Source organism: Wolffia australiana, chromosome 7 (genome assembly GCF_029677425.1).
Source record: "Wolffia australiana isolate 7733 chromosome 7, ASM2967742v1".
NCBI classification, from domain to species: Eukaryota; Viridiplantae; Streptophyta; class Magnoliopsida; order Alismatales; family Araceae; genus Wolffia; species Wolffia australiana.
The window spans coordinates 19,509,750-19,529,582 of NC_135841.1; the positions used below are offsets into that span (position 1 = coordinate 19,509,750).

Sequence of the window (19,833 nt, forward strand, 5' to 3'; positions counted from 1 at the left end):
TACCCTTTTTTATCTACCCTACTTAACCTCCAATTTGCAAGGCACTACATTACCAGATTGAGTGGGGGTCAGACAGCAGGTTTACAAACATGATTTGCTACTTAAGATGCACTTTGTAAAATCCTCTCTATATTTGCCTAATTATGGCAAATAGAGAGGCATAAAACGTGAAACATGCTATAACACTTGCCATCTTATTTTCGGGCTCCCAAAGTGATGCACTCCAACAATTTCCCCATCTCTCTCTCCTCCAATCATCCTAAAGTCATAAGTCAACAACTATTCTAAAAATCCAAAATAAAGATAAAAATGATTGATACAATCACATCCATGAACATCTAAGGTACAATTTGCACATTGGGGTAGTTGAATCTTGAAATCTAACAAGTAATGATGGTATGTCATTGTGCCACCGCTGTAGATATCCCTGGTGACAGCAAGATATACTAGGAATTAAGAGGCGATACCGAAGGAGTAGTGGTGTTTCCCTCGAGAATCCAAGAAAGGCAGTCACGCAGGAGATGGAAGTTCTGGGCTGAGGCGATGCGAAACAAGGTCCGCATGGGGCGGAAGAAGTCTAGGGAGGTCTCCTTGCAGGCAAAGGCACCGCCACAGGCACACTGCTCTGCGAGGTGGTCAGCCTTGACACCACGGCAGCGCACACAGAGGAGATCCTGCAGGTGGTATAGCTTCTCGCGCTGCCGTACAACTTGCAGCAATGCGTTCTCCATTGCCTGCCGCTCGTACGGCTGCCCGCACCGCCCCACCCCACACCGCCACTCCTGCTCCGCCAACGCCCACTCCCGCCCTAGGTCCAGGTCCCTGCAATCATTGCAGTAGCTGTCCAACCACGAGTCAGTATATTTGGACCTGATATCTTGAATCATCTTCAGTTTATTTATAGTCGATAATATCAAAAGCAGTTATTGTATTACAAACTGTCGTCCTACTTTTGAATTATCATCATAATCATCTAGTTCTTCCCTTACTTTGTAAATGGTACTTACCATACAATTATCGTGTTATTTTCTACTACTTCAATCATCATCACCCTTACCATCATCTTCTTCACCAAGATCTATGGCCGGCACCTTCCATTTCTACAACTAAAATTATAAGGCCGTCGCTTTCAACTACAATATTGCCATCATTCTTCTATTTATTATTATTATTATAATAATTCTTAGAGGGTGTTTGCTTGCTCACCTGCAGATGACATTGGGCAGGGTGAAGGAGGAGATCCCTCCACAGGTGTCCGAGAACTGAGCCTCCGGGGCAAACTCTTTCACACGCACCAGCTTCAGCAGGTTCTTCCTCATCCTCTGCAGCATCAAAAGCCATAAGAGAGAGAGGGAGATACGGAGAGATATAGTGCGAGATGAGCATACCAGAATATCATGCTGGACATGTTGATCGAGGGCCAGGACAGCACAGACATGCTTGATAAACTCAAGAGCAGGGTCACCGATGGGAGCCACCTCACTACCAGGATGGGCTCTGCTCCGTTTGAAATGCAACTGGATATCGTTCACTATCCTCAGCAGCTTCTCGGAGAAGTACCTGCTGATCTGTCACCCCTCCCAAGTGCACACCGTGAGACGATGATCACCGGGTAAGAGGTATAAATTAAGATAATAATAAAGAAGAGAGATAATATAACCTGTTCCTTGAGATATTCTGCCACACGCAAATCAAGTGCATCGGCGGAGATTAACGAGATGGGAGTGCTGGAGACAAGGTTATCGCCGTCTTTTTCTCTCTCAGCAGCTCTGGCAGCCCCTTGCTCTACTGCGTACTTCCACGGAATGTACAAATACTCGGATACCACCAAAATAAAATGGTCCTGTTCCATAATGAAATGCCCAGAATGTAAGTTTCTTGTCAAAGAAGTGTGTTCAGTAATATAGCAGACCTGAGTCTCTTTCGGCAGCTGGTCAGCAATGTTCCAGCTCGAAGCGATGTCCACCTGAGGTTCTCCACCTCTGTCGTTCTCATCATTGACGGTGGACGAAGCGGTGGGTGATCTATCCAGTATTCCTCCATAGTTGTACTGCACAAAACGAACGTAGAGTTAAGCCACAGAAACAACCCAAAAAGAATTGTGCCAAAACGCATTCCAAACCTGATCCATGAAAAGTAGAGAGTGCCACCATTGGAGGGGTTCCAACTCCATCCACTCAAATAAATCTCTACATCAAGAAACGCAGGGAAAATTTGATGAAGCAATCAAGATATTTGGTTAGATTTACTTTGGAGAGGCATCACTACCTGGCTTGAAGGGATTTCAACAAGCAGTCGCAATAGGCTTGTGCGGCGGCCAGATTTGTCTTCCCTGTATCTAATATAATTTTGAAGAAATTGGCAAAGACAATAGTCGCTCCCAGCTTTCGAAGCTCAGCGAGAAGCAATGCAAAGACCTTCTTCATGAGCTGAGTCCGGAAATTGCCAAAGGAGAAAGATTCTTATATTCAATGAAAGTATTTGAACTATTCAGGCCAAATTTAGAGCATACCTTATGAAGAACGCGATGAATTGCTGGATCATGGAGCTTGGAGATTGGGCTGGAAAATGGTACCAACATACCTGATTAATAATACGTCCACCAGAAGACAAGTTTCTGGCATTTGTGAAGTTCAAAACTTAAGAAGGAACCTGCATATCCAACGGTACAGATGCTGCAGGATTGCATCGGCAAACACGTTGCCTGATGAAACAGCATCTGCGATGCATCTCTGAACCAACTGCTTCAATGTCCTGAATGCGGAAGCACATGCGCTATCCTCGTCAAAACTGCCACTACTCTCGTGATCAAATCCAAGAGTAGCTCCTCCCTCAATTTCGTCTATTTGGCTGCTCTTCAAAAGTGCATTAATGGCCAGGTGATGTAACTGAAACACAATCAGATTCAGGATGCAATATCTAGAAAACACAAAGAAAACTTGAATAGGTGAGAAAAATCACCCAAAAAAAGATAAGTATTTCACCTTCAGCTCGACAGTCACTCTTCTGTAGGCTCCAGGATACACAAGAGATGGATTATCGACCTATTTATGGCGAATATCAAAGATCAAAGAGATAAAAGAAACCAAAATATCAGTTTCATTTTTTCCTTCTCTGTCACACTAATATTTTGAGTATGAGCTGAAGTTCCTACTTCATCAATGAACGATGTATCCTCCTCCAGAGTTCCTCCGAGGTCTGGAATGCCATCATCAGATATCCAGAGGATCTGTGCATCATAGTTTTGCGCAGATGATGACCAAAAGGAATAACTAGCACAAGTAAGATGAGCGATGCCAACTTGATGGTAAAAGATGCGTAATACAGTGAAAGTGAAAGCATGTAATCGTAGAAAATTGGTAAATCAACAAGTATGAGTTCATGTAACCATTTACTGACTAAACTTAATTGAACTGATTATTTGCTCTAAATATTGTGCACACAAAAGAGATCAGAAAAAAAAATTCTGCAAGAGTTTCTCGTATCAGAAGTGTTATAGAGACTCTCAGTCATGTGAATAAAAGGCTCAAGCTTCAACAGGTAACATTTATTCATAATTATGAGCAGAAGATACAAAGTGGGCTAACCATTAAAGCTGGTGGCAAAAATGTGGTTATAAAAATGGCAAAGTAGCATGAATGATTTAGGAATTTTCGTCTAGAAAGACCAAACAAAGATACACAGAAAACATAGTATATCAAGCGCTTGAGACTGTTTATGAAGTGATTAATGTCCAACAAATGCTTACCTGCTGTTTATCGCGCAAAGACCTTGAGAAGAAGATGTCTGCCGTAAAAAGAAGCCAGTCAGGTTCGAAATTCCCCACTGGCACCTGATACGTTAGGAATATTACAACTTTTCAACATCATAACTGAATCCCTCAAGAAAATTTTGATTTGAAAAAATAGATTACATGAGCATATCTCGACAGCAAGATTCTTTCATTCAACCACTGGGATGATGCAGCACATCGCATCATGCAGGTTCTTCCCGCGGCAATTTGCCATCCAAGAGTCTACAGCAAAAGGAGAGGAAAACCAAAGTTTCAAGACTCCATCAAAGAAATTACATTTTCACACACCACATTACATCCAAAATATGAGAACCTGATAACTGCAGTCGCGCGCATTGAAGGGAATCTTAACGCATGGCAGCTCGTCCAGAGCGTGGACGTTCATCCTCAGAGTATGATAGTTGACAGACTCAACAACACACATCATCGGCCCAGGATGATCTGACCTGTCGTTTTCAATAATGAAAAAAGGCATGAGGCTGATTGCATCATCAAGATCAACTACTTTCCAACTAGAAAATAAGAAATCATAACCTGTATGCAGTTAATGTCCTCTGCAGGCGTCTTTCAGCATCTTCAATAGTCTTGACATAATCAACCTAAAGAAGACGGTAAACTTGAGACTCCAGTTATCATATGACAGTAGAGATATCCATGATGTCATGACATGTGACTATCATTCTGACCTTCGATAAGATTTGAACTTTCTGGGTACTAGAATTAACAGATAGGGTATGGCAAGCTTCTCGAAACTGTTTGTCAAGAATTGACGAAGACAACTCCTTGTTTGGGAATGGATTAACCACCAGAACATTTATTGTCGCCGATAATGGGTGATAAACAGCATAAATGCCCCTCCCTTCAGAAAAACTGGGACAAAGATGTATTCCTCAGATAAGGGAAGTCTTTGGATTTGAAGTACTTGCAAAGAATAATGGAAATATTTTAACAAATGTTCACAAGGCGACAGTGCGTATTCAAATCTATTGCATGTGTACCGTGACTAAACACTGGGTGGAAGAATAAAACTAAACAAACTGAAAAAGAAAGAATCAACCAGGGAAATATCTCTGACAAAGTTTAATTATTGTTCAGGATGGCATTATCATTATCATTGGGAAGAAAAAGAGAAACAGTTGCAAGGGGATAAAATATCCCTTCAACAAGGAAACAGCATTTGTAACACAATAAGTTGTATTCCACAAGGAAAGCATTAGAGGTACATCTATAAACTGTGTACCTGTTGTACAAGTAACAAAACGGAATGGGCTGCTCCAAGTAAGGGCATTCTACTGTTGTCTTCATGTGTAGTTCTTTCAAGTACCAACTATCTTGGGCACTGCGGCGTCCAGCATTCTTATCTACTTTGCAAACACACCCAAGCTCGACAATGGCATTGAAGTCGAGCGAGATTTTTGTCTCATATATCCCCTGAAAAAAAAATTTCAATTATGCCAAATGAAAGACCCAAAAGTTGGTCCCCACATCACCAATATGGAGTGTGGAAGAAACCCATATATTCCCCAAGATGTCATGACCAGTGTTTAGTGAAGGGTTCGAGACAAAGGTCAAGGTTTACTTGTATTTAGATAAAAAAACATAAATTTAATGAGGTTCATTCTGATACAAAAAGAAGAAGAAATCTTGCTGCAGAGAATATACGCAAAGAAAAATCCAGCGAGCAACATGTGCGGAAATGAATTTTCAGACCTCAACTTCTGGATCAGCCAGGAGGGCGGCCAGTTTCCTGCCATCAGCTTTGAACTGTTCTTCTTCTATTATCACCTGAAAAAATAGATATCATACTTACAAAGAGGTAAGATGCTAAGGAGTCGCAATCCATGAGAATTAGTATTATAAGTTACCTCAATGAGATTGAAATTAGGCCTGCTACGAGGAAGAAGCTTGTTCACATGCTTTCCTGGAAATTCTTCAGTGATAGATGCTTTGGAATTGAGATAAAAGACTCGTGGCACAGTGACAGGAACCTTAAGCATTATTCCTTCACTAACGACCCAAGCAAAGAAATGGCCTGGTTTCTCACTTGCTACAAGTTGTATGATCTGCCTCCCAAAAATAAATAATCTTACAAAAAAAAATTGACGAAATCTAATAATGAAAGTCCATATAATTTAGTGCCGCTAAAAGCCATACCTGCCAATGGGTCTGAACTAGAAGTAATTCTTGTCTTTTAAAGAAAGAGGCAGGCCCACTCCGAGGTTTATTGTTTTTTAATGTAGTCAAAGATCCTTGGTTGCCAACAAGAGGAACAGACTCGCTGGATCCCTTTGTGGCGTTCAGCCTAAAGCCAAAAGATAATTGAAAATGTTAAATAACACAGACCAGATAATGTAATCAGCATCGAGTGACCGAGGCCAACATTCATCGGCCGTCATGTAGGAAAATGGCATTAGAGTGACAAGCAGATAATGATAGGGACTAGAGAATAGTCCAAATGACAGAAAGGATCTCAACAACATCGTGGGACCCGAAAAGAACCCAAGCAATATTTATTGATGATGTCTTCACACTAAATGGCATGCTAACTTCAATCTTTTAGAAACTACTGTGATATGGGTACTGGGGAAACCATAAGAACCATAAGTAAAAGACACAGTTCACACTTACCTGCGTCTCTTCTTCCTTTCACGGTTCTCTTTCCATTTCCTTTTCTTGCTGTCAAGCCATCCTTGATAGTCAACATCTCTGTCAATGTGGCAGACTGAGGCAATATTTTGCGTCAGAGATGATAGAGGTAGGTGTTGCCTGCGCCCACTATCTCCGAGCTGTTGCTGGTCCAAAGTCTTACAGCGTGTGGACAACTCTGCTGACAAAATGTTCTCCTTGTCTGTCGCATAACTGCGAATTGTTGGTCGAGGTCCGACTTTTGTTGAAGCATGGTGTCCATTGTCGACGATATCTTCCAAATCCCCAATAATCACAGGATGTTCATGATTTGACTCAACAGATGGTTGTTTTCCTCCTCTTTGAAGAGACCCGAACATGTCATGTAATTTCTTTTGTCGGAACCTATCATCCTTCTCGCGGACTTTCTTGTGCAGCCAATCAGGATGGATCACCCTTGGAACAGGATTTGAGACCTGATATAGTAGAGTAATTTAGATAAAGGATGAGGTCGTACTAAATGAAACCCGAGAAACTACAACAACCTTTTGCATGGCAGCAGGTATGGTAATAATCTTCTGAATGGCTGAACTAAGCCTCTGTTTATAGTAAGACCAATCAATGATTGATCGAATTCCAACGTCAGAGGCTATGCGACACCACTTCCTCAAATAAAACTTCACAATTTCTTTGAAAATAAAAGCCAGAGTCATTACAGAGTCAAACATGAAATGACTGGAAATGATTTTAATAATCAATACCTGGATCAGTCTCAAATATAGCCACAGGAATCGCACGTTCACTTACTGGAGTTCCCTGAATGAACAAAGTGGAGATACCAATAAATCTTTATAGTCGGTCAAGAAGTGCAGCAGTCCCAAATCACATAAAGATTCTATACTTAACTCCGGTATTGCATAAACCTAAAGCCTGAGCAGACTTTAATAAAAACAAATGCAAATAAGAGAACTAACTTACACGAGGCTCACAGGCAACTACATATCTACAGTGGAGTCCTTTATCTTTCACCATTGCGTCACCAAGAAATTCAGCTAACCGCTTAGCAGTTGTCACAGAACAGGATTTTTGATCCCCATAATCAGCCAACGACTTGCTCATCGTGCTTGATTCAGATATGTAGTCTAGTAGTTCAGTATCTGCGATATCTGCACCTTTATTCTGAAGAACAAACATGTCAGAAATAGTGTTACATAAAATAAACAAAAAAAGGAATATCCTACATCCAACAGGTCTAGCCAGCGGTTAGCAACGGATGCAACTGCTGAATAGCATTCCTCCAAAGTTGACCCAAGGAGAAACTTGTCAAAAACCTCCGCCTAAGGAACACGAAATAACCAGATCAATATTTTATCATCTTAAAATCAAATGACACAAGCGAAAGGCTTGGCAATACGACTCCATACATTCAAAGCCAAAACACAATGGTAAGATGTGGCTAATTGAAAGGACAAAATAAAGAACAATGGGAATGGATATCACGAAAAAGCAATTACACTTGCTTTCCTTTGGTAATAATATTTAGGACATCATATTAACCAGCAGCTAGACAAAGCGGATGAGAAATTTCATAAGTCGTGTTAAAATCCTGGACATGCATACATCCATCAGCAAAGCATCTGCTCAGCCCTTAAAATTTGCAGTGCTTATTGGGGTTAGAACAGAGACGCAAAAAGATGGAGGTGGAGGGGGATGGCTAAAATGCATACTTTTGTTCACTCATCGCTGACAACTTCCACATTCAAATGTTTTGACCCTCTTTCTATATCCATGAAGATGTTTATTTTGATGAATTTTTAAACATTTTAAGACCTCTGTGGCAAATTAATCTGTGAAGCCGAAGTAGAAAGATAATAGATAGTGTTTTTTCATAGAAAATTAGTATTTGCCAACAGTATTTCTCATGAGACTGCTGCAGACCTCTTACTGCTTATCAGACTTAGTCGTACTGTATCAAAAAATGTTTTCTAAACAGAAGGCATACAGTACAAATAAATTCATTGCAGACAATTAAGAAAGTGGTAGAGGGAAGTTCCAGTAGTACTATACCTGAAAAACCTTTATAAGCTTGAGCTCACCCCTACGTTTGATTTCGAAACCTTTGAGTTCGGCAAGTGTTCCATCATGGTTGAAAACAGCATACCGTTTCTTAATTAAGACCCCTTCCTCTTTTGATGCGGGAAGGACCATGGCCTGCAAAACGAACACAGATCTTATCCTGAAGTGCAGAACTATAGGAGATTAGTTCAAGTGTACCATGATATCTGATTTACCTTGTACGGACCATCGACTTCGAATTCAATGGAGCATTCACTGTGGGTGGTGTAAGTTCTTGAAGCAGGGTCATCAAGGGTCTGATGAATAATGTGAAAATCAGAAAGGGCTTTCAAGCGAAAACTAGAGTTAATCATCGCATCAAACTTTACCTGGTATTGATCATTAGTGTTATTTCTCGCAACATCAACATTAAGCATAACGCATGGATATGAGATCGTCAGCTTCCTCTTGCCATCCCTGAAATGAAAGGCCACGTGAGGCAATGAATGCGTAGAATTTAATAGAAGTGTGATGCTGATGACTGCATGAAATTTCCACCATTTTGAAGGATAAGGGACAAGGTCTATACATACTTAGTTTTGAAGGTAAAATTCTCAGGAAAAGATCCAGGAAGAGCACACCAAATGCCATCTGTATCCAATTCCAGAGGTCTTCCTATCTTTTCGACCAATAAACGAGCGTTCTGAATGATTTTTGCACCAGTATAGGTGACCACACCGGCCATTTCCATCGAGTACCATCGTGCACCTCTTCAGCAAGTACACAAAGAGAGAGAGTCAATTTGACGTAAACATGCAAGATCCAAAGAGGATTTCAATTTGTATGTTTGGGAATCAACTTACTTGCGCATAACATAACCATAAAATGAATTAAGAATACATTTGTGGGCAAGTTGAAGAGAATCATAGACAACCACCATATCCTGCAAGTTTAAAGACAAAATAGAAAATAAGAAAAGATTATCGAATTCTTTTTTTTTGAAGAAAAGATTATCGAATTCAATAGAATCAGTGAATATAATGTCCACCTGGGCTTCTTGAATTTTCATCGGATTACCACTGGCTTTTGCATCTTCAAGCTTTCCTTTCCAGACCTTATTGAGGCCCTTGTACTCGTACCTTCTGTCACGAAAACTGAAACACAAAGCCTGTGAGTTCTTTAACTGAGTAGATGAGTTATCTTGTTTACTAGAAGATCTTCTATGAAGACTATTTCTTCTAGCACTAAGTTCACACCATAGTTAAAAAAAAAAAGGACTAAGTTCACACCACTCGCTCTCATCCCCAACAAAAATGCAGAAAAGCAATGCAGTCTACACCTTCTCACAGTATCGACATAAAACGGATTTTCGCGCATGCATATCCAGGCTTCTCTGACCTCAGTAACAGGTTTGTCAAGTACCCTTTTGTATGCCTGCATAGGAAAATTAATTCTGTCAATAAGTGAAAATTTAATGGACCGTCACTTTAAGGTTTTTTATTCGTGACTGTCCTTTCTCACCTTTTGACAGTACTTCTTTAAACGGTCTTTCAGTCTAATCTGCTGTTCTGACTTGGGAAGATTTAGAAAATTCTTCGGCAAACTATCCCCCCATGCTTCAACTGATTCTGATTCAATTTGCCTTCTCAGATGAAAGTAGTCGCTGAAAAGCAATATCAAATGAATAAAGACTGGTCGAGAACATCTGATAATCACACAAAGTGTATGACAAAAACCTCTTCTTTGCTGTGAAAGTTTCTCCTCTCCAGACCCACTCTAGTTTCCGAAGACACGTTTTTCCAGGCCGATTGAAATCACATGCTGTACAGACCTCATCGGATACAATGGAAGGAGGCTGCAAAAGAAATTTATTATTTGGTAACATATCCTGGTTGAAATCCAAAATCTTATAAACCAAGTCGCTTAGAAAGACTTAATCCTATTCGAAAGAAATTAGCAAATCTTTACCAAAAACTTTCGGACCAAATCTAATCAATGTCTGTGACAAGGAATATACAGTGCTTCATCTGACGACTCTCTACTAAATAGAAAAAATAGGTAAAGTGACTGGCTGTTTAAATTACCATCAAATAAATAAATGCAAAGAGGGCAGCAGTATCACAAGAAAAATATCAATAGCTTTTAAACATGAGGGTCACCAACTTTGTGCGATCTCCCCTATGTTTCTTTCAAAAAAAGCTTTTAAACATGAGGTTACCGTGGGGATATTTTCCCCTTGAGTGGTTGGTGGAATGATTTTCAGTGGAAGATGATGGCATGCCAATCATAAAAACATTGTCTTTTTTATCACAAAGTTCATGTTTTTTTTGCAGGAAAACCATTGGTTAGCTTTTGGTATGGTTCCCATTAGAGTATATGAGAAAAGAAAAAGAAGGGGGAGTAAAATAAAGGATGTCGACCAGCCAACAGGCACCAGGGCATCTGATGCCCCATGTGGTGCTGACGTGGCCAATAACTCCCAGTTTTGACTGGGAGTGGTAAGGGAATAAAGGATGCCTATAAACAAGAGGTGAGACCTCCAGGAAAGGCATCTGCTGGCAGTTAGACTTCTTGGAGAGTGGGAAATCTTGGAGAGACCAGCTATATGTGGCAAGGGTCTGCTGAGGGCATTCATACCAACAAGAGAAGCTAGCTACAGGAGGATCGGCGTCCACTGGGATTTCTAAAGAATATCTGGCTAGGGAACTGCGACATTACATCTGTAAGTTGCATTTCTTGATCGTTTTCTTATCAATTCGATACAGATCGTATCAGCTTTCTTGTTCCGCCTGGTTCCCATGGACCACCTGTCAGAACGCTACCAGCTAGGGAACTGCGACATTACATCTGTAAGTTGCATTTCTTGATCGTTTTCTTATCAATTCGATACAGATCGTATCAGCTTTCTTGTTCCGCCTGGTTCCCATGGACCACCTGTCAGAACGCTACCAGCTAATAAAATAGTCACACCGAAAAATATTACCTCATTCCTTAATTAAATTAGGATTACTCAGTACTTATACTGGGTTACATTTATGCCTTCTTACCATTAAACCATCTTCAAGGAGACTATATGATGGATCCAATCTAAAAGGATCCCATCAGGGCACTTATACAATAGCAGGGGAATAAATGGTTTAACAAAACGACATAAATTAAGGAAAACTTCATGACACCATTATACACAAATAAAGTCTCAAATGATTTGAAGTAAAACTGCTGTGAACTTAATCCCTGCATGTCATAGTGTACACGAATAAAACAAGTGTGTCATAGGATCTGTGATCGCCCTTTGTCCCATGATCTCAAGACATAATTATACAATCTTGACAGAAAGAACGATACAAAATGAAGCTTTTGAGATAAACAAACAGTTTCATTCATACTAAATACTAGAGCTGCGAAAATAGAACAAGATGTCTCCCATGAATCTCTTTCATGCCAAATACCAAACCATCCCCAATTTGCTCACTCCCTAGTAGTTATCTCTTGATAAGATCTGTCAGCGCATCAATGTCCAAAAGAAGACCTGGCAGCAGCCCAATCCGGAGGCACAGGCCCAGCCCGTTTTGGCATCTACTGTAGCCCTCCCTCCCCGGAGAATGGGCAGGAAGAAGATCACTGGGAGTTTCCTTGTTACCCTCCCCTAAACTTGGTTCTGGTCGTGACTCTTCTTCTCCGTGTTCGTAGGCCGATGTCGTCACCCTTGCTGGGCAATGACCATTCATAGGTGATTGTACGCCATCCCCTGATCATTCCCGTTCTCTTCTTTCTACCCCATGAACTTCTCTCTCGTCTCTCCTTGACCATTGTTGACACACATGATCAATTGGGAATATCAAATTCTAGTTTGGAGATTGAATTTCAGTGTGAATCTATCTGTTCCCGAGGCGGGGTTTGTATCATCTCTCCATCACAAGTTTTTTATCTTTTATAAAAGAAGTGGCAAAACAGAAGTCTACGAATCATTCAAACTTCTTTTTATTCAAGGGTTTATTAAAGTGCACACAGATAGGAATCATAAACTTTATGATCATCACATAATCAGAGCTCAAAATGAATTTCCCATCAACTCAAAGGCAACGGTCCATATCACATAATTAGCATTTAACTGCTTTCTAGATGCTGCCTAACGAAATTAACACAGAAGCTTTTCAATAAAACATCACAGGTGTAGCTAATTTACCTCAAAAGAATGGTAACACTTATTGTTGAATGTATAAGTTAAGAATGTAAATTATATAAATGGACTATGACTAATGGGCGAACACTTATGGGCCTATTATCCGATCTATTAAATCGGATATATAGCGGCTAGTCAAACTAGCCATTAGAGCTAGTCAAACTAGCCGTTATAGACGGCTTGTATAAATACCCCTATTATGATAATGAATAATATATGCTTCTTTTCTCTAATCTTTTCCTTCTCTTCTACTCTCTGTTCTCCTTGCTCTCTGCTTCAAGAGACAAGGTTACATCGTCACTTATGACAAGAAAAAAAACTTTGACAGGAAGTACAGGAGCTGCTAATATCCATGAATTACTATGGAGCATTACTTTAGATATTTTGTTAGTCTAAAAAAGAAATAACATGTCCAGAGGTGTTACCTGAAGCCTGTTTGTCAGAATAATATTCGGGTACATAGCAGCAACATCAAGGTGGTATATTAGTGGGCATTCCTCACGATTTGGATGATCTCTCAAGTTTTGAAGCTATGAAAGAAGAGACCAGGAGAGTCAAAATATTAAAATGAGTTAAAGGTGATATAAATGCACAATTACATAATATTACCCGATCGTTATAAATACAATTCAGGGGTTGGACTAACTTATTGGGGAAATAATATTAAATTCTGATGAAAAAAAAGACTCTAGAGCTATATCGGAGGTAAAATTATACTTTCTGCCTGGTAGCCAAAACTAAAAACTGTGTCTAGTATCATGGTTTCTTGATGAATCTGAATCATCCACCACAGAAATTTTTTTGCCAAATATTTTTAAAAAAGAATCTTCTGAAAAAAGGGACGAATAAAATGAAGAAAATCTAGCATTAGTGAAATGAGTAGAAATGATGTCTTAATCAGTTTTCATGTCGTAATCATAAAAATCTACCCACTGAGATGATCCTAAGAAAAGAAAAGTAGTAGACCGAACCTTTTCTAAGATAGCACTCTTCACGTCTTCATAGTTAGTAACAGAATCTAGATCCATCTTCCCCTCAACCGTGATTGCATATTGGATATCTCGATCCAAATTTATGATTAGTTGCTGTAGAAGTTTCGAGATAGAAAAGTCAGAAATATAATGCACATGAGTTCTTTCTTAAAGGAAGCGCTCCACTTTTAGAAGAAAAAGTGTTCTCAGGATGACATGGGTTAAAACTTCAAAACGGAAGAGAATTCAACGAACTTGCCATCTTCTAACACTGGAGCATATTTCCAGAACTATGTTCATATGGTATAAGATAGCATCTAATCTTCAAATAACACAAGCTAGTTAACAAACAAAACCAACCAGATTTATACTAGTCATTCAACACGATTTATTCAACATTTTTTAATGAGACGAAATAAGCAAATCGAAGGTCGACAAAATTATTTTATATTCTTCATTAGAAGATTAGGTTTGTTAACGCAAGAGGCGAAAGCACTAAAGCACACTATAATGATAATAATTTGTGGTCTCACACATTCCAGAGAAATTAAAATTGATGGCTGGGACATATATTAATGGAATCGATTTTGGAGCTTACTTCAAGAAGAAAGAGATGAACTTGGTATTGAAATTCACAAAAGAAAAGAAGTAATTAGAGTAACAAAATAAGTGAGTCATAACCAGAAGGCGACCACCACTACCTTACCAAGAATCCATTATTAAATGAATTTTCATTCATAATATTTTTGATAAAACGATCATTATGGATGCAAAACACAAAATGACTTTTCCATATCATTTGCAAAAAAAAGAAGGAACTCGCAGATAATAAAGCAGTCAAAGGCCATCCTGAAAAGAAAAATTACCTCATACGCAGATGGATCTAGTTGAAACTTAGTGGGAAGATCGGACCTGAAAACACCACTTTCTAGGCACTCTACGTGGCCTCCAATATATGTTTCACTTTCTAGAAGTCGATTATTGTAGAACTTTTCAGGATCAGCGACGTGCTTGTTTGGGCAGACAACGTTTGCTTTGTATGCCTGAAAGCAATCAAATTCAGTAATAAAGTAGGATGAAGATAAACGGCACATGATTCAGTTGCTAGAATGGTCAATAAGTAACAATCATCTATTTGGCGTGATAGATAAATCGCAACAGAGATAATCGTTTCACGTTCAGCATCAGTGATGAAGAGTGTGAAGGGCATTCGCGAAGGAAGTTGTAGAATGCTTGATGTTTAGAAAGAAGAGGAAGGAGTAGATAGACAGAGATAGGAGGAAGCAAAAACTTAAGTTAAAAACAAATACAAGAGTCATATATATATACATCGGCTCTAATGGCTAGTTAGCCTTCTAACGGCTATTTGTAATGGCTAGTTTGACTAGCCGTTACTTACCCGATTTGACTTTTAAGTAAATCGGGTAAAACCATTGGGGGCCCATGAGCATCCTTTATGGGCCTGGGCCATATTCGTCAACAGAAGTGGTTCACGTTCGGCGTTTGAAAGAACTAAAACATCCAGAGAAGGATCCTCAGCTAGTCACGGAGATTTCTTTTCAGCTTAACTTTACGAACCATACAGATCAAACAATACATGTAGTATTATCATGGAAATAATAGGTGAGTATTCTTCTGCTCCAAGAAAACGTACTATGAGTGAAGGAATACCAAGCAAAAAAAGTTATTACCACACCATCGAGTAATCCTATCTAACATTCAAAATCCCAACCAAGAAATTTAATCAAAACGAAGGAACAAATAAATTATAAAACTTGTTGAAAAAGGTCATCAGGAAAAATGTTTGACTAGTGAATTCAAGTGCACAAAAAACTTGCCTGGACCATGAGAAGCATTTCACAGAGCGTACCACTTCCTTTGCGTAGAACCTCATCAGGTGGCATAGGGATTATGGTTGCGAGAGAGAAAATGAAGGGATGAACGTATGTCATGTATAAATAATATGTTGCCACAGCATCTGACACGGAGTATGAGGCCATTGTCTGTAATAACATAAAAGCACAATATTGAGTAACTCAAAAAAGGGACTAAGAATGCCCAGAAAATTTATTAGGATTCTTTTGTTTGTGGCGAATAACACTATAAAAATAAGTGAAAATTGATTTTGTCACAACCTCTGAATTGATTTCCTTACGAATTAAAGACGACTTTCCACCGTATAATAGTTAAAACTTTGTGAAGCAAGACACTGTCAGCTGTCACAATTTGGGATTGGAAAGAAACTGATCCTATGTCACATTATGGGCCACGGACATAATTTTCAATTTCCAACAAACAAACAATTTTCCATCGGGACTGAGAATACAATCGCAGAATTTAGTTTCTTTGAAAACAAAATGATCGATTATCCAAATAAAACAGATGAAAAAATATACCTGGGGCTGTTCCATTGCAAAACGAACCATATCTTCAGGGTTCACCTCCATTGGATCATATCCTAACTTAGCTTTCGTGACAGCCTACAAAACAGGACAGTAATACATGACGATAGAGAGACAGGTATCCAAAAAAACAGGTAAATAGTTTTTATAACAGAAAGAATTTCACGATAAGATATTCATTTTGTCTATCATAAAAATTATCCAACAATAGATAAAGAAAAATCACAGACAAAAGATGACTTTTGAGAATGACAGTAGATATTACACCTGCTAATAGTCTGGAACTCCCAAATAGAGTCGCGACTCGTTAGATAAGGTCCCCTAAGGATCTATCACGAGCCGAAGAGGAGACACCGTCAATCTCATGTGCGAACAGAAGCCGCACATGCCTCCTTAGAATAAAGATGAGTAGGAACCTCTAGCTACGAATAAACGGGGGCCTGACGATGATGACTCGCCATCTTTCAAGATTGTGGCAGTTGAGGGGAGTACTGATCCAGGCTCACCCTCAACTATCACCGGAAGTAGACTGGTCTGGCCCTCATTCCCCCTCAGTTCTCTTACCAATCTCACATCAACGAGGAGATCATAGTTTTCATGATCTGCAAGATATGGTATTGTTCTTGGTTAGTGTACTATCTTTAGAAACATTTACAGATCCCACTCTCATGTACAATTCTTGAAAGCTTCAGGTTGCTTTTGCCATATCGATTGACTCTCTACTTTCTACAATTCTTGGAATTCTCTATCCAAACACAGTCCTTATCGAGTAGACTTCAATCTCTAATAACGTAAGGATTAATTTCTAAAAAAATGTACAAGCTATAACAGCATGAAGCTAATGAAATGAAATTTTAACGAACATATCATTCAAGCGCCTCAGTTCTCGTAAGAGGGAAGAGTAGGGTGTTTCAATCTGATCACACTTGTCAATATTAAATGCTTTAGAATAAACAAAACAGATCTTCTCGGCTCTGGAAATCATTAGAAATACAATTTAAACTGTTCAATATTGAATGATGCACGTAATCAAGTCAAGAAGAAAGAACAATAAGCCCCTTTTTACAAGAAATACCACCTTTAGTCCATGGCTTCCTTGGGGAAGATAACTGTCCCTTTTGACCCAGGCAAAACAATCCAGATGACAAGAAAATTTTGATCGGCATTCTCCCTGAACACTGTCGCATAAGAAGCCAAGTTCCTACGAAAGACATCGGCACTATAATTAGCATTTGAAAGATAAGTCGAATCATGAATGAACAGAGAAACCATGGCCTTGGACAGCCTACAAAAAGATTTAACACTGACTAGTGAACAGATGCCTATCGTTCATCCACAAAAAAGTTGAAGAAAATCATAATTTTGGGTGGTTTTTCTAAAACGTCTGTCTACCATTGCTACTCCTTCCAAAATAAAGAAATTCTACTAAGGTTCATGAACCACTGTTAAAGGTCACCTGTATCATCCTCTTCTTAAAAGAAAACGAGATCCCATCTGTTCACTCGTTTTTTCCTGGAAATTAGATTTTAGGAGGAAGATTCAGATCACCATTCCACAGAAACTACTTTTTCACGAAAAAAGGGGTCGATCACACAAAATCTGTGATCCTCAACATGTTCTAAATGAATATGATCGTTATATACACATAAGACCAAAAGATCCACCCTGCATCCTAACTGCATCCTCGTATATTCCTCTACACTTTTGTCGAACTGGTTGTCGACCAAGCATGAATTCCACGTACCACCCCAGCACTCACAGATTGTGGCATGAGGGATTTGTGCAAGGGCAAACAGGCGTGGAACTCTGCTTTTCACATGCAAATAGCCAACCATGTGTCTAGCCAAAACTGAAGGCATGTGCCGTCTTCCCCCAGCTTGGCTTTGAAGAACTCCAGGACTTGAGGAAACACCTGTCTCAGCTCTTGCCGGACCGCAGAGGACACACGGACCAGAGCTGCGTGACTCTCACAATCCAAGTTAGATCCATACCTGTCTTGCAGAACCCCTGTAGCCATAACTGCCTCCAGTCCATTTAGTTTACCCACCCATTTGACCAGTAATCCTATGTTTTAATCTTGTATTTTCAATACTCCCAGCCCCCTTAAGCAGACCAGTCTACAAACTATGTCCCATGATACGAGAGTCATCCCCCATCCGACCCAGAGTTCTGCATTGGAATCTTCTCCTCATACCCTCTAGGCACTTGCCACCCCCCACTACGAATTTCAGCACCAAGAGGTAGAAGATGGTGTTGGATAAGCGGTTACCAACTGTGCTAAAAGCTATAACTAATATCTGATAAGATCCCCTCACTGCATGAAGGGCATTATTGTCATTCGCTATGTTTCCTTTCCCCCAATGTTCCCTTTAAATAGCACAGCCATCCTTGGAGGAGGGCAGACAGAATGTTATTGGCTTAAGTGAATATTGGTCCTCTCTTCCGTCTCGTCTCTTCTTACATCCATGCTCCGTCTTTTCTTACATCCATGCTCCGTCTCCCTCTACGATCCCCGTCCTCGTGATCGTTTCCACTTCACTGCATCTTCAGGCGGCTCGTCCTCAGCCGATCCCTATCCCCTCAGCTCGGCTTTCCCCCGACCATTCCCGTTCTCCTCTCTATCCCGGGAACTTCTGCCCTACCTCACCCTCTACCGTCCCTCCGATACGAGCCTAGATCAAGGTCCGTAACAATATCAAGGGCACTACTTTTCATCTTTAAGCAGGATGTTATATTTCAACACTCTCCCACAACAAATGTCGCTGGCCTTTTTATGGCCCAACATACAGTGCTGCTTTTGGGATTTGAAGTTGCCACCTGACTCTAATACCCTATAGGATTCAAGCACTTATCAATTGTGCTAAAAGGCAGATAGCAAGGACACTACCTTTTATCTTTTAGAAGAATGCTGTATTTCAACAGATGGGTATTGTTAAGAGCACATATCTGAGCAACACCAATTGCCCCCCCTTCGACAACACTCTGGCCTACTATCCCTCTAAAGTTTGCTCTACCTTCTCTAAAACAGGTTGTGTTGAACTCCAGGTTGTGTTGCAATGTGGTGGCTAGGGTTTTGGAAGAAGAACAAAACAGATTAAACTAGCGATAGTGTTTTCCCCTATTTATGGGGTTACAAGTGGGCCAGAAATTACAGGGCCCATTAAGACATAAGCGGGCCCAAAAGCAAAGAAAAAGAATTAAAGTAAAGTAGAACTGGGCTGGTTACTACCCAGGTTGCCAATCAGTATTCTTGATTTTTAGTCCGACAGGCCCATTGGGCCCATCAAGAGATGACCGTTGGACTCCAACGGTCATCTTCCCTTGTTTGAGAGGCTATAAAGCCAATATAACTTGCGTTGTAATGTGTGACTTTTTATGAAAACATATTTGTCTATTTTTTCCACGATCACTCTTCCTCAAAAAAATCTCCTTTCACCCTTCCGAGATAACATGGTATCGGAGCAAGGTTCATAGAAACCTTTGCTTCGAGGGATTAAAGGGCTGCAAAAGCACTCGGATGCTCTCCCGCGAAGATCGATCATTTGTCGGAAATCGTCCTCCCACGGAAATCATTCTCCGGCATTCCTTTTTTCTACGAAAATCGACTCTCTGGCCGGAACTGCTCTTCGGCGAAAATTAGTTCGACTCTGGTAAGTACTTAAAGATTGCTCGATCATCTTGTTCGGTTTCGACAGAAATCATTCTGATTCCGGCCGTGAGACCGTCTTCTTGCGATCTCGGTCGCAAGTACTGAAGAAACGCGATCTTCTGTCGAACCCCTCCTCTCGACAAAAGTATCATATT

The 19,833-nt window shown here is 40.0% G+C and overlaps 1 protein-coding gene across 2 annotated transcripts in view; it reads right to left on the reverse strand.

The window, feature by feature from the left end:
• Positions 1-298: 298 nt before the first annotated feature.
• Positions 299-19,833, reverse strand: part of LOC144705701 (DNA polymerase epsilon catalytic subunit A-like) — a 36,726-nt gene continuing 17,191 nt past the window's right edge. The window contains exons 10-49 of one of the 2 annotated variants that reach the window (XM_078578471.1): positions 17,108-17,230; positions 16,024-16,107; positions 15,466-15,630; positions 14,494-14,670; positions 13,628-13,741; positions 13,082-13,186; positions 10,210-10,328; positions 9,995-10,136; positions 9,813-9,907; positions 9,522-9,627; positions 9,337-9,416; positions 9,067-9,243; positions 8,863-8,950; positions 8,710-8,790; positions 8,486-8,629; positions 7,660-7,755; positions 7,397-7,597; positions 7,180-7,234; positions 6,964-7,106; positions 6,422-6,894; positions 5,948-6,095; positions 5,659-5,856; positions 5,504-5,578; positions 5,034-5,224; positions 4,480-4,663; positions 4,328-4,392; positions 4,107-4,239; positions 3,914-4,015; positions 3,749-3,832; positions 3,155-3,229; positions 2,985-3,044; positions 2,653-2,888; positions 2,513-2,561; positions 2,269-2,429; positions 2,123-2,189; positions 1,913-2,050; positions 1,661-1,843; positions 1,389-1,568; positions 1,207-1,322; positions 299-840 (exon numbers count right to left, since the gene is read on the reverse strand). In XM_078578471.1, coding sequence (XP_078434597.1) covers positions 447-840; positions 1,207-1,322; positions 1,389-1,568; positions 1,661-1,843; positions 1,913-2,050; positions 2,123-2,189; positions 2,269-2,429; positions 2,513-2,561; positions 2,653-2,888; positions 2,985-3,044; positions 3,155-3,229; positions 3,749-3,832; positions 3,914-4,015; positions 4,107-4,239; positions 4,328-4,392; positions 4,480-4,663; positions 5,034-5,224; positions 5,504-5,578; positions 5,659-5,856; positions 5,948-6,095; positions 6,422-6,894; positions 6,964-7,106; positions 7,180-7,234; positions 7,397-7,597; positions 7,660-7,755; positions 8,486-8,629; positions 8,710-8,790; positions 8,863-8,950; positions 9,067-9,243; positions 9,337-9,416; positions 9,522-9,627; positions 9,813-9,907; positions 9,995-10,136; positions 10,210-10,328; positions 13,082-13,186; positions 13,628-13,741; positions 14,494-14,670; positions 15,466-15,630; positions 16,024-16,107; positions 17,108-17,230 — 5,607 coding nt within the window. In that variant the 3' untranslated portion in view covers positions 299-446. Of the gene's footprint in view, positions 841-1,206; positions 1,323-1,388; positions 1,569-1,660; positions 1,844-1,912; positions 2,051-2,122; positions 2,190-2,268; positions 2,462-2,512; positions 2,562-2,652; positions 2,889-2,984; positions 3,045-3,154; positions 3,230-3,748; positions 3,833-3,913; positions 4,016-4,106; positions 4,240-4,327; positions 4,393-4,479; positions 4,664-5,033; positions 5,225-5,503; positions 5,579-5,658; positions 5,857-5,947; positions 6,096-6,421; positions 6,895-6,963; positions 7,107-7,179; positions 7,235-7,396; positions 7,598-7,659; positions 7,756-8,485; positions 8,630-8,709; positions 8,791-8,862; positions 8,951-9,066; positions 9,244-9,336; positions 9,417-9,521; positions 9,628-9,812; positions 9,908-9,994; positions 10,137-10,209; positions 10,329-13,081; positions 13,187-13,627; positions 13,742-14,493; positions 14,671-15,465; positions 15,631-16,023; positions 16,108-17,107; positions 17,231-19,833 lie in introns of those variants that run through there. The other variant, XM_078578472.1, reaches the window with a different exon arrangement.